This window comes from the organism of the source record quoted next, unplaced genomic scaffold (assembly GCF_019419815.1).
Source record: "Pyrus x bretschneideri cultivar Hongxiangsu unplaced genomic scaffold, Pyrus_bretschneideri_v1 Contig23, whole genome shotgun sequence".
NCBI lineage: Eukaryota > Viridiplantae > Streptophyta > Magnoliopsida > Rosales > Rosaceae > Pyrus > Pyrus x bretschneideri.
The window spans coordinates 1,279,800-1,292,974 of record NW_025999535.1 but is presented as its reverse complement, the minus strand read 5'-3'; the positions used below and the strand labels follow the sequence as shown (position 1 = coordinate 1,292,974).

The 13,175-nt window shown below is 37.5% G+C and overlaps 2 protein-coding genes across 5 annotated transcripts; one reads left to right on the top strand and one right to left on the bottom strand.

Moving 5' to 3' along the window:
* The first annotated feature begins 1,574 nt into the window (after positions 1-1,574).
* On the top strand, positions 1,575-4,200 carry LOC125478022 (rho GTPase-activating protein 2-like). Its single transcript, XM_048585670.1, has 4 exons — positions 1,575-2,057; positions 2,546-2,666; positions 2,794-3,144; positions 3,245-4,200. The coding sequence occupies exons 1-4, from the start codon at positions 1,720-1,722 to the stop codon at positions 3,884-3,886; spliced, it is 1,452 nt and encodes a 483-aa protein (XP_048441627.1). The 5' UTR covers positions 1,575-1,719; the 3' UTR covers positions 3,887-4,200.
* Positions 4,201-4,337: 137 nt separating this feature from the next.
* On the bottom strand, positions 4,338-10,353 carry LOC125478023 (RNA-binding protein BRN1-like). 4 transcript variants are annotated; one of them, XR_007258845.1, is made up of 13 exons: positions 10,011-10,348; positions 9,721-9,803; positions 8,550-8,601; positions 8,278-8,403; positions 8,109-8,188; positions 7,593-7,772; positions 7,059-7,392; positions 6,822-6,965; positions 6,607-6,741; positions 5,749-5,754; positions 5,513-5,659; positions 4,726-4,792; positions 4,338-4,608 (listed from the first exon to the last, which is right to left on the bottom strand). XR_007258845.1 is itself a non-coding variant. In XM_048585673.1 (9 exons), the coding sequence occupies exons 1-9, from the start codon at positions 10,183-10,185 to the stop codon at positions 6,614-6,616; spliced, it is 1,260 nt and encodes a 419-aa protein (XP_048441630.1). In that variant the 5' UTR covers positions 10,186-10,353; the 3' UTR covers positions 6,253-6,613. The 4 variants fall into 4 exon arrangements, 2 of the variants coding, with proteins under 2 accessions (XP_048441630.1, XP_048441628.1); XR_007258844.1 differs by lacking the exon at positions 5,749-5,754; XM_048585673.1 differs by lacking the exons at positions 4,338-4,608; positions 4,726-4,792; positions 5,513-5,659; positions 5,749-5,754 and having other exon boundaries at positions 6,253-6,741; positions 6,822-6,923; positions 10,011-10,353.
* Between the last annotated feature and the right edge of the window lie 2,822 nt (positions 10,354-13,175).

Here is a 13,175-nt window from a genome sequence, read left to right as displayed (position 1 = left end):
AACGGTCTTCTCAAGAATTCGAATGGTTTCCATTTCTAAGAAGAAGATGCTTTGATTCCAAATTCCAATGAACATTATGAATTCTCAGGACATCTCCACCAAGAGCTACAGGTTATATCCAATCTTAAAATTGATAAAAGAGTAATACTAGGAAGATTAAATTTGTAAATTAAATAATGTTTCATCAATAGGAAATGAACATGTTTATCAACGTTTAAGTAATAATCCAAGTATCAACTTCCATGTTATTTAGTTTATAAAATTTAGTCTCCCTAGCATTACTCTTGATAAAATCAATCTCTTACTATAGAGCTAAAAAGAATCGTGCTAAAATAATTATGCTAAGTTTTTTAGCTTCAGGGTAGACAATATATAGTCTCAGAACAGACTAAGTTTGATCGTGAAAAGTAATAAAATGTGAAGAAAAATAAAATATAGTTATGTATGGTTGAAAATGGAAAATTTAGCCTTAAAGTAGCATTTAAAATATTAATTTTTGAAAGGTTAAATTATAACCAAGGGCTATGTTTAGCCCTCTATGATCGGAGATTACCTGATAAAAATAAGTGTCATAATTTCACTAGAGAACTGTTATTAGCACTCTAAAAATTTCATACTACACTCCTCATAAGTGTATTTTTCTTTCTAATTACAGAAAGTTTGGAGTGCAAAATGAGATTTTTGGAGTGCCAATAACAATTCCCTTTCACTATTACCAACTTGCAATTAATATAGATCTACGCAAATTTGCATATAACATGTCTTTAGTTGGCTAAGATCTTATTCATGTTTACATAAGACAATTAATTAAGAAAAGGCTAATGCTACATAGATCAACTTTGTAAATCATATGACGTAGTTATTGATGATTGACTTATTATTTAATTGTTAATTAACGTGTTTATTTCTTATTATTTACACATTATATGATTTGTAAACTTGGTCTAAAAGTTTGTCTACCTAGCATGAAAATGAAAGTCACAACTTCAGTGGTCGAATACTTACTTGATGATCATAATATACAAAATTTGGTACTCTTTTTCTTTATCTTTTTAATAGTAAATTTACGTCTTCTCATCAAGTTGAAACCAAACTTTCATGTTCAAATGTAGCTCTCTTAAATTACTCTGTGTTGTTGGTAACTATTTTCATTCAACAAATTAAATCTTTCAGGTCTGAGTATGGTTTAGCTCTTAAAGAATATAATAACTTGTATATAATGTATTTTGTATTTCACTTCTTTATGCATCTCTCATCACGTGATGATCAGTCAATCACATAATAAGAGTTCTATAACAAACAGTACAAAACCGTTATAACTATAACATTTTCCCCACCACCAAAGTGGATCATGAAAAGTTGAAAGCTGCTATAATGTACTAAATTAGAACAAATAATACGATTTTACGAGTTAGATTGAGCACATAATATATGGTTACAAGAACATATTTTGTGTTACACTTAGAATGGCACATTTGTTATTTCCATCAAGTAGGAGGTCAAATTACAAAGATGGAAGATAAAGTAAAATTTGAAAAACGGGTGGCCGTTGGCCCTTTTGAACTTGGAAGGAAGAAGTTGGAACTTCAAAAACAGCAACCCCTTCTTCGATGCGAAACCAACAAATGCATTAAAAGTTTAAACCCTTCCATCCACGCTCAGATTTAAACTCTCTCTCTCTCTCTCTCTCTCTCTCTCTCTCCTCACTACCAACAGAGGATGACAGGGCTTGTGATGGTGACAAGGGGCGGCGGGTGCGGCGGTGGAAATGAAAAAGGAGCAGCAAAGGGAAGCAGTAAGAGCTCAGAGCTTGAAGATAAAAATCAAAACCAGCTCTCTCTAGTAGCAGTTCTCTTAGCTGCTATAAGGAAATCCATGGTGGCCTGCCATGTCGAGCGAGGCGGTGAAGAACTCATGTCCGCCGTCCAACAAATGGAGATCGGGTGGCCCTCGAACGTCCGCCACATTACCCATGTCACATTCGACCGATTCAACGGCTTTCTGGGTCTTCCTGTCGAGTTCGAGGTTGAGATTCCGGGTCGAGTTCCGAGTGCTAGGTGAGTAAAAAGTTCAAATTTTTGCTTCCTGGGTAGTCTTAGATTTATGAAATTCATTTCGGGTTTTGCTTAGAATGCTTGAATTACTGTTATTTAGGCTGTTTCTGAATCTCCAAGAGATTTTTTTTTTTTTTTTTTAATTTTATACCAGCGATAGTATAATTTAAACTGATATAACTTCATGCAAAGGAAGCATTTGCTCTAGTTAATGTGGCTACGCCAACGTCTGCAAAATCTTTGAGAGTTAAAACTAAGCTGCTTGATGAGTGTGGATTTATGAGGGTGAACTGCATTTGAACTTATTTATCTCTTTAAGCTCCTAACATGGGATTTATGAGGTTGAAATTTGCTTATCACTGTATGTTTGGTTGCTGAGTAAGTGCCTAGAAGTTGAATTTAGGTTAATATTGGAGATTAGATGCTCTAATTGGTTCATTTTCCTATGTTTTTATGTGTAATTTAACTTGTAAATTCATATACTTTTGCAGTGCAAGCGTTTTCGGTGTCTCAGTGGACTCGATGCAGTTGTCTTTTGATTTGAAAGGAAATAGTGTTCCTACTATTCTCTTGCTGATGCAGGAGAGATTATACTCACAAGGAGGATTGAAGGTATAAGTTGTTTTCGTTCCGAACTTTCAATATCAATGCCATCTTTTGTGTGCATTTGTGAATCTCTTTCATTTGAGTTCTTGTTTCCATATCAGTCTGCTAACTAGTCCTTTTGGAAGTTTTGCAGGCAGAAGGAATATTTCGTATAAACCCCGAGAACAGCCAAGAGGAGATTGTGAGAAGCCAACTGAACCGGGGCATGGTGCCGGATGATGTTGATGTTCATTGCTTGTCAGGTCTGATTAAGGCCTGGTTTCGAGAGCTTCCTTCCGGGGTGCTAGATGGACTGTCCCCCGAACAAGTTCTTCAATGCGAAACAGAAGAGGATTATGTCGAGCTTGTGAAGCAGCTGAAGCCAACTGAGGCTGCATTGCTCAATTGGGCTGTTGATCTGATGGCTGATGTTGTCGAAGAAGAAGAGTTCAACAAAATGAACCCTCGAAACATCGCCATGGTTTTCTCTCCAAACATGACTCAGGTAATCTAAAAAAGCCCCCAAAAACAATTCGTTAATCCAGCATTTTTGAACAATTAAGATTGAGTGGATAATTTCTTTTTGAACACTTTTTCTCTAGCAGATGTCGGATCCTCTGACGGCTTTGATGCATGCTGTTCAAGTTATGAATTTGCTTAAGACCCTGATCATGAAAACGCTAAGAGAGCGTGAAGAGACCGATACTGGATCCTATTCGCCAATGTCATCTCGTTCGTCTGATCATCTAACGGATGAAGACTTCGATAGCCAGCAAGAGATGGAAAGTAGCTCTGAGTTGAGTGGACCAACATCAGATTGTGATGAAAACACCCACAACAGCCGCAGAAGCGAAAATGGAGATGAAACTCGGTCACTAAGTGAGATAGAAGAATGCTTTTTGAGACAATTGGATGAGATTAAAACTGTCACAAGTAGTTTGGTAATGTTCGATCAACCAACAGGTGAGCTGGATGGGGAGTGTCAGAGTCCTCAAAGTTGCTCGGGCTTCAACGCAGAATCCAGCACATCATTTTCTGATAGCAATGATGTGAATTCGGGTATTAGCTCAAGCGAAGGGGACGAGATCTCAAGAAAATGTATGATATCTGAGGAAGAACAGGACATAGACGCAGAGAGCTCTTCAACAGCCTGTGTAAACACGGATGAAATGGAGGTGGAGACCAAATTCATAGAGCATGTTTCGGCTTCACCTACTCCGTTTGTGGCGTCCAGTGGATCAATCTGACCAACGTTCCAATTTTCCGGTGCTTTCTCCGCGGATTTTAGGTTTCGTGCTTACGGCGTTGTTTGCTTTGTGTAAATGTGTGTGATGGTTTGTGAGAGGATTTAGTTGAACCAAGCAAACTAGGGAATGTTTGCCTTGTGGTTGTTTTGTGGCTTGTGAGCTATCAGGGTTCAGCTTTGGGCTGAACTTATTATGGTTTGGTTTGTATTAGGATTAGGACGTCTAACCTTAAACATTTCATTAGAATGTTAGTGGTAATCTCCAACATGCGAAAAAACATCGCTCGAACTTGAAAATTTGATTTGTTATCTGTATCCTTTCTGCATTCTCTGCGTAACAGCATTCAAAACCTTTGATCCCTGCAAGTGATGTTCTTTATGCATTATGAAACCCGAGATCAATTCTTGTTGCAACTGAGGATTGCGGGAAAGATTTTAAGGAAGCTCGAACAAACAAAATATAACGGATTCATTTTCAAAAATGTCGAGATACAGTTGATCTCACTGCATTAATTTCTACATTTTGTATCAGAAGATGCACAGCTGGAGTTCCATATGGTATAAAACTTACAACAAAATGAAACATAAAGTATACATTGGGACGACATAGTCAGAATTCATCGTTGGGCCTCGGTAGATGCACCAATCGTTAAGCATAGAAAGCTGGTGGGATCGAGCATCGAGCTGAAGCACCATGAAGCTTTGCTAGCTGCAGATATCAAACTACAGACGACAGCCAGAAATCCACGTCAAATCATCTATTCACGATTCAATAGACCCCCATACATTGTCATTTCAAAATTTCAGTAGAGGATTCAACAGAAGGGGGCAGAAAGTTACTGAGTATAGCAGGACAGATACAGAGGTCCACATCCAAGCATGATGACACTTCAAGAGGTTTACAAGCCTACGAGCATTCAAAACTGTTAATGTCGGTTCTTTGATCGCATCAACCAAGATCTGGTTACAGCTGAAGAACCCAGTTGGATAGATAGACTAGATTAGATTTAAGCAGAAAAGATATGTAAAATGATCATGAAATAATTACAGCCGTCTACTTCATATGGCATACCAATGTCAGGATTAACTACATAATTACCTGATTTATATGCTTGGTTAGATTTGAACATAAAGCACACCAGCGTGATTTTGGCCGACTTTAACAACATCAACAAATAATTAAATTCACGACAGACTGACAAATGATCTCAATCCAGTTTCTTCGACATATACCTTCACCCAAAGCAACTTAATTCCAATTTGCTCATCCTGAACCCTACTCAATATTCAATCCAAGTGGATCTAAGTTTCTGCATTCTTATTATTCCTTTCCAAAGTCTTAAACTTGAAGAAGTAATCCATTGCAAGTTATTTGTCAACCCACAGCATGCAACAAGTCAATCGTTATATCTATATAAAACCACGACTCCTGACTACGTAGATCACGGAACAATACATTCAAGAGACTTGGCATGAAAGGGTACAACAGCAGTAAACGAGAGAGAGAGAGAGAGAGAGATGATGTCCCATAACACAAGATAAAGAGTTCTTCTTTGGAAAAATAATAATAGTCAAGTCAATCAAAACTTCAAAAGGAATTAATGATGTGTCCAAGGTTATGGCATACCTTTATCAGCGACAAATCTGGACTGTAATACTGGTGCCACAAAGTCTTTCATCTGCCCCTAAAAACGCCTCAATCTTACCTGGTAATTCGATAGTTAATAGAAAAGGAGCAAAAACTGAGAACACAGCTGCAGAGTCTACATTTACCCTACAACAACAGCGATGTTTAAGCAGTTTAGTACTCTTGAATGCAGCTAAGAAGAGACATAAACATGCTCAAACTTCAGTCCAACGTACCTACATCTGCAACAAAATGAGCCCAGGGAAATCTCCAACATTTCAAAACATATTACCGGATGAAACTTGGAAAAGAACATCTTAAATCACAAGCATTGCAGCAGTAAAGGCCATGAAATATTTAACTATAGGGAGACAAGTATATATTAATTGGTACACTACAAACTTATGTATTCGACTTTCTACATAAATGGAAAATAATGATTAGCAAGTGCTCCTAAACAGCAAATATGGAAAACAAACACCCAAAGAGGCAAAGAAGAACACGGAATAGCATCTACATATAAATCAAATGCACAACATTCAAATGATAATTCAGAAATGGCATAGACAACCACTCTACCTAACATGTGATTCCGGCATGCCTAAACAACACACATTTTCAGATAGAAGAATGCTTGTTCATTAGCTACGTCAACACATGCCACATAATTTGGAAAATAACCTCTAATAACGAGAATGCATATGAGGTAGCAAGGTTTACATTTAATTAAGTCACCAGAATACAGCAAATGAGATTAGAAATAAATGAAAATGCGAAATAATGTCTGTGAACTGTGAAACAAAAGAATCAGAGATGAAGTATACAGCCAGATGTTCATGAGGGGAAGAATGAATAAATTGATAGTTACTGCCTAAATGAACTTTCATGATACCCAAATTACAGATTGTATTGGCACAGTATGCACCACGAATTACAAGTTTGAGGGCTTTCATTCCCTTGAGGAAGTTACAAAAAGGATGGAATAACCAATATAATTGCAGATCAGCTAAATCCACCCTACGATGTTGATGAAGTGACTCCCATACATCCGGTTTGCATAAGACCAGAGGACTCGTGTCCTTGCAGTAACTCACCTTCAAATCAATATGGTTTGTTCTGTTTGTTGTCTCTCTTAAGCTGAACCTTTAATTTCTTTCCCCCTAATTGGCATCCATTCATCATATTGATAGCAGATTCAGCAGACTCTGGTAAATCGTAGCTTACAAATCCTGAAAACAAAGACCGATTAGAGGTAAAGATTTTCACATAGCTCACATGGCAATCAAAAGTAAGTAGAGAATATTCTCACCAAAACATTTGCTGACGCCAGTTGCTTTATCGACAAAAACCTTGGCACTCAAAACCCTACCAAATGGTTGAAAAGCATTGGCAAGCTCTTGATCTCCAAATTCTTGAGGTATGTGATAGATAAACAAATTAGCACCAGGTGGACCTAATCAAAGAAGATAAGAAAAACTGAAAAAATAACACCACCAAGAACTTTATTTTTAATTTGAAAAATATAAATATACATGTAGATAACTACCTTCAACCTGACCCCCAGAACTTTTACTAGTGCCTGGCGATGTTGCTGGGTTAATATTCACAACTGTAGGTGACACTGAACCAGGGGAACTCAATGGCTGGTGGCTCATTATTCCTCCAGGATACACCATCGGATGCCGAAGACCTGGAACTGCAGGATAAGCAGAGCCCACATAACTCGTAGGAGACATAGGAAAATTTCTAGGGGCAATATTGCGGGGCGGGATTCTATGCAAAGCATTTCCTTGGTTTATGGGTGGGATCATATTTTGGAAACCTTGTTGATTCTGCAGTCCAGGTAGGCGATATGGCATGAGTCCATAAGTCCCAGAAGCCTATAAAGGAAATGAAATGACATTACTCCACTACTATATACGACAATATATGGATAAAGTCAGGAACATATATAGGGTAGGTCATGACTCACACGTCAAAACAACTACAAAAGTGCTAATGGTTTCCTCACCATGAAAAAAGAAACAAAGTAAAAACGTAGTTTACAAAGACATAATTGTTGAAGAAAAAAAACACTGACCTGATAACCATAACCATTATATGAGGGAACATAACCCATAGGTAAGGCTCCAAATAATGAAGGATGTTGTGAATCACCATTTGGCCCGTTAGCAGCCTGGGAATAAGCTTTCTGAGCTCTCCGAGCTAGCCTTTCCTTTTCTGTGTCTGCCCATTTGACAACTAAAGGAACACTTGAACCCTGATAAACAAGCCATAAGAGTGGGTTAGAGCCTTGTATCAATAGATCCATGCTACTTCCAAGTCGTCATTATCATAAGCAAATGTCAAGAACAAATTCAAATAAATGCATCAATGAGTAAGCATACAAGCCTTTAATTAACTTGATACACTAGGATAATTAGACAAAGTCTTTGGTGGCTGACTTATCATCCATCATTATGGACCCCATCTATCAGTTACCCAAAAAAAATGTGTTTCTCCCAATGAAAGAAAATGGAGATATCCAATGCTACAGGCATATTAAAAGCTTTCAATATACATTTCCAGCCACCAAAATATGTATAGTCACACAAACCTCCATCTTATGCTTTCCGTTGATGGCTTCAAGGGCAGCAAGAGCTTGGTCTTTTGTCTCATACTTTAAGAATGCACAGCCTGCCAAAAGAAGGGGACATGGAAAATTCATTTATTAGTTGAGAATCCGTATATTTAGTGGTTCCTTATGTGGGAGGGGTGGGACTTACCTTTGCTCGTTTGCTGAGAACCTCTTAATATCTGTAGGTCCTTAACTGTCCCATATTTAGAGAAAAGATCAGAGACTTCAACTTCGGAAACATTCTTTGGAAGCATACCAATAAAGAGCTTGTGTTCTGGATTGCAGGGGAGGGCAACGATTATTAATCAGGGTCCGTACATAATACCAAATATACAAATGGGATGAACAAAAAAAAATACCAATAAGCATTGTTTCAACAAAACTTCATAGGAAGAAGACAAATCACTAATTAAATCATACCTAGTCTTTCCAGCTCGCCATCAGCATACTTCACTTGCAACGGACTAGATGCCTGGATTAAACAGAAAGAACAGGGTAGCTTCCAATCAGACTGAGAATAAAAACACACGAAGAGGAAGTAAAAGCACAAACTGTGAAAAGTTAGCACCAGTCTAGGGATAGCGGACAGCCAACAAAGTTTTATTTGACTTTATGTTTTTCATCAAGTAATACAAGTTTAAAGTCGCATTAGCAGGCATAGGCAAGAGCCCAGCTGAGAATCTTGCAGGGTAAACACTTGAAGGTCCAGCAAGGCCTACATTGGCTCTCCCAATCGATCTAAGACCTATGCCAGGAAAATGCTAAGTTGCATAAGCACACATTTTATATAAAGTTGTCCAATCAATCTGCCAATCATGCATTCCAGTGGATCTACTGTACCAAAAGAAGATTGCCTGCAATGTCAGCCAAATTCAATGTTTTACTTACATCATCTAACCCTGGTCACTGATATTCATAACTTCTGGAACAAACATGCAACCTTCTTCATTTAACTATTTTGTAAATTGATACCATAACCATATTTAAGCTTGCCTCAACTGTATCATATTCTAACCCCAAAACCCCAATTTTATTTTGTGGGGTAGCCAATTTCTCATGCATGGTCATGCTCTGATACTCTCTACTTTTAGTAGACGTGGGCTAATCTGCATTACCATATGCAAGTTACAACACGCATTTCATCAACTCCATCCTACACACTCTCTTGGGATTGGCAACATGTCCATTTCGCACCTAAAGTGAATTTGCTAGCCCTCTGCAAATCCCAAAAGGAGCCTATTCCAATTTAACTAGGAAAAAAACAAAGGAACTTTTCCTATGGGAGATTAATTGCAGAACCATTAGGTCACAAGTGTCAACATTGTCAATTTGAGACAGTGGATATAGTTTAGTTACTGTTAAAAGTTCAAATAACCGTGATCTGCGATCGACAAATAGTCAAACACTACGCAGCTATTCTTCCTACTATTAATTGAATACAGTTTCCAGTGACTTGGGAAATCATCTAATCATATTTTACCAGCCCAGATTCGAATCACATTCTCCGAAATTCGAAGCTGCGAGCCTACAAACTAAAACAACAAACGAAGCACACTTAAGGACAGTGGACAGAGCTGCAAATTGCACTAACCCCAGGCAAAGTCGTCTTGTTATGACACGCATTGACCGCTTTGTCCGCCTCCTCCCTCGACGGACATATCACAAAGCAGCACCCTGCACGCACACACACACACAAATCCGAGCAGCGAAATTAGGGTTTCAACTACCAATTCAGCCACTCGAAACGCCACAAATCCTCTAAATCGCGAAAAACACACACATTAACCAAATCAAGATACACACATTTTTCAACTGAGAGCCAAATCGTGAAGTAAGACAGAGAATGTAGAGAGAGAGAGAGAGAAGAGAGAGATTTGAGACCTCTGGAAGCGCGCGTGGCCTTGTCCTTGATGATGTTGACTTCGTCGACGAGAGCGAACTCTTCGAACATTGCGAGGAGCTGAGCCTCCGTCATGTGCTTCGGCACTTGGCCGACGAACAGCTTCACGCTGTCTTCGCCGTGCGAGTTCCTCTCCTTCTTCCCTCCGTCCGCCATTAATGCCTGCCTTCTCCCTCTGTCTTCGACTTTCTCTCTCTAACTTCTCCGGTTTCTTTGTTTTGTGTATGTCTCTCTCTAAGATTTTCTCTCTCTAGATTTTCTCTTCCTGTGTGAAAAGGATTTGTTTTTTTCTTTTTTTTTTTTTTCTTGCGTGGAGTCGTCGAGGGAAAAATTGGACATCTCCAGGATGGCGAAGTTGGATCTTCGTTAGATTTATTGCGATTCGAATTTACCCGCGCGTTTATGGTTTATTTACGGGATTGCCACCTCAGAGCTGTTATTGTGTTTCATTGAACTTACCTTTGTACCCTTTGCATTATTTGTCCGAAGCAAGAATTGCTTTTCGAGAGAACGGGTTGGTCAACCACATAATTAGATTGCTACTCTGAAATATTTCTCATAAAGAATAAATATAACAACTTTTATCACAATAATAAGAAAAATAAATGGTAGTATTAGTGTATGACCACTAGCTAATCAATTTGCCGTATTGAAAATTTTCTTCTACTAAGAGTCCAAATTTTTTTACTGTACTCAGATATTGCTAGATAATGTTATTATTTAAGAATACTCAAATAATATTGCATTTATTTGACAGGTCCCTCACGTGTCCCTAAACTCGTTTCATACAAATTATTTTCCAATTACAAGTTTTTTTTCATGTACCCTGAACTAAAGAAATATTGGAAAATATAACATTTTGTATATATATTTCTTTTCCTAAGAACATGTAGACACCTTTTCAAAGACAGAAACATGGTCCTAACATGCTAATTATATTCCAAAGAAAAAAATTATAAATTCCACATGCCAATGTCCATCTATGTTTTGGCCCCTTCATGTTTCACCTTTTCTTGTATTATGTCCAATTCCAGACATTTCCGGAATCATATGCAGAACATGAAAGGTATCGTGTGTGTTCAAGCACATGCTCATGACATTGCTTAAAATGAATAATTGATCGTAATAAGTCATAGTTCAAACTTACATTATTATTTGAGGAACAGATCACTGTCTGTATGGTTAACATATGAAATAAATGGACTTTTGCATTTTTTTTTCATAGAAAACCATCTCGTGGTCCCACCCATGTCATGAATGCCACATACGAGCGACCATATAAAATAATCTATTGTAAGTATGTTCATGTCACTTGGATCATATGCTTTGTCACAATGTGTCAATTACTACTTCAATTGAGATTTTAATCTATAATTTCGTTCAAAAAATTATGAGTGATCCACATGTTACCATGTTAGAAAGTATATTGATGTTTGAAGTATCAGTATTATGTTAACGATCAACGCGTAAAATCTATGAAATATTAAATTAACAATAAAATTTTTGGGTTAGCTGCGTATTGAGTCGCTGACTAAATGAGAGAAAGGTCGTTTTCGCAAAGGAGTACCGGCATTTTGCCGTGTTTTGAAAGAAAATGGGTGGTGAGAATTTAGCAAGGCAAGGGGTAGGATGATAAATAAAGAATGAAGGATGGGGAGGGTAGTTTGGACCAAAAGAAAAAGGGTGGGAGTGTAGTTTAGCTTGGAAACGGTGGCAGAAGGATAAGCACGCCAGACTGTCCCGCCATATAGCTGCTTCTCCTCCAAGGCTCCAACGAGGAATCTAGATCCTCTTTGTTAAGATTCTGAATATCCGTCAATCATGTCTGTTCATCGTACATTATATGGTCAGTAATTATTTTAAATATTTTTATTTAAAATTAAATATAAACTAGTACTTGACAAAAACTGATTTTATGATATATTATAAATGGACACGATTCACGGATCCTCATGATCCTCCCAAAAGGATCAGAAGAGAGGATCCTGTTGGTCCAAAAGGTTGTCCAACAATTACATTACCACGTCACTATCTTAACGTTGCAAGTTGCAGGTGTTGCACTGCTAAGTGCTGACCGCTCTCCCTACGTTAAAACTGGCAAAATTCTGACCCACACTTAAAATTAGGCATGCATGGTTTTGGTTTTACTTCTTTCTACTCTTGCTAAAATATTTTTGATAAAGATTTTCATATCACATCATTCGTTCATTTGCAAGAGAATTTTACAGAAATAGACGTTAAGAACGTGAATTCAGATGTTCTCTTTGTGTGTATTTATCGAGAGATATTCTATGTAATTGAAAATAACATTTGATAAGTATTTATTAAACAGATCATGTATTTTTTGAACATGTAACAAACATATATTGAACTAAATCTCTCATTGTGTTGGAGTAGTTTTCTTATACATCCAACTTTTAGTCACAATGATATCACTGTTTAATAGACAATTGTCACTAACTGGTGACATGACTAGATTACTCCTTGCAAAAGACTTACTCCTTGAGTTGACATGTAACATGGCTAAGAAGTTTGTCTAAAGGAATGATTTGCATAAAACGGGTTCACCATGGACATATTGTTCGTGGCTCGTATTGAATGGCGAACTTGCTTAGCTGAACTACCCACTTCGGTACTCTTCTAGGCAAGTCGGTCTTGCCGATGATGCTCTTTAGCGTATATTTTGCGATCACTCTTATTGTATGCGCTGAGAATAGATCTGAATTAAACACAAATCGAAGCCTCCTTGTGAAATAGATAAGAGCAAGTGCAACTTTCTCTAGTTTAATAATACTATATCATATATAACTCTTTACGTTACATTGTATTGTTGAATTAAAATGTTACGATAATAGTGATTTCGTCTCTCAACCGTATAAGTTTATTTCTAAATTACTTCTTTTTTTCCTCGGACCAAAAGGGTAATTTCCTTTAAAGCAAAGAAAATATTTTTGATCAAAAGAGAGAAAGTATTTAAAAATATCCACTTTGGATAATGATTAGGAAAAATATTAATTGGACGACAACAAGAACCAGCTTACACGTTAGTGGGACCCGAATCCCTGCGTTCCACGTTGGAATATCTCCCCGGTCAAAATATGCTAAAAGCGAGCCCACGTAGACTTTATCCTCTATTTTCCAATAAT

What these genes read in the sequence shown, in the direction of transcription:
- LOC125478022 (XM_048585670.1), top strand. Translation starts at nt 1,720, where the DNA reads ATGACAGGGCTTGTGATGGTGACAAGGGGCGGCGGGTGCGGCGGTGGA. An exon ending in GGTCGAGTTCCGAGTGCTAG is followed by an intron (nt 2,058 to 2,545) that starts GTGAGTAAAAAG and finishes ATACTTTTGCAG; the next exon opens with TGCAAGCGTTTTCGGTGTCT. An exon ending in ACTCACAAGGAGGATTGAAG is followed by an intron (nt 2,667 to 2,793) that starts GTATAAGTTGTT and finishes GAAGTTTTGCAG; the next exon opens with GCAGAAGGAATATTTCGTAT.
- LOC125478023 (XM_048585671.1), bottom strand. Translation starts at nt 10,185, where the DNA reads ATGGCGGACGGAGGGAAGAAGGAGAGGAACTCGCACGGCGAAGACAGC. An exon ending in ACAAGACGACTTTGCCTGGG is followed by an intron (nt 8,602 to 9,720) that starts GTTAGTGCAATT and finishes TGTTTAATCCAG; the next exon opens with GCATCTAGTCCGTTGCAAGT. An exon ending in TTCTGGGGGTCAGGTTGAAG is followed by an intron (nt 6,966 to 7,058) that starts GTAGTTATCTAC and finishes TTCTTTGATTAG; the next exon opens with GTCCACCTGGTGCTAATTTG.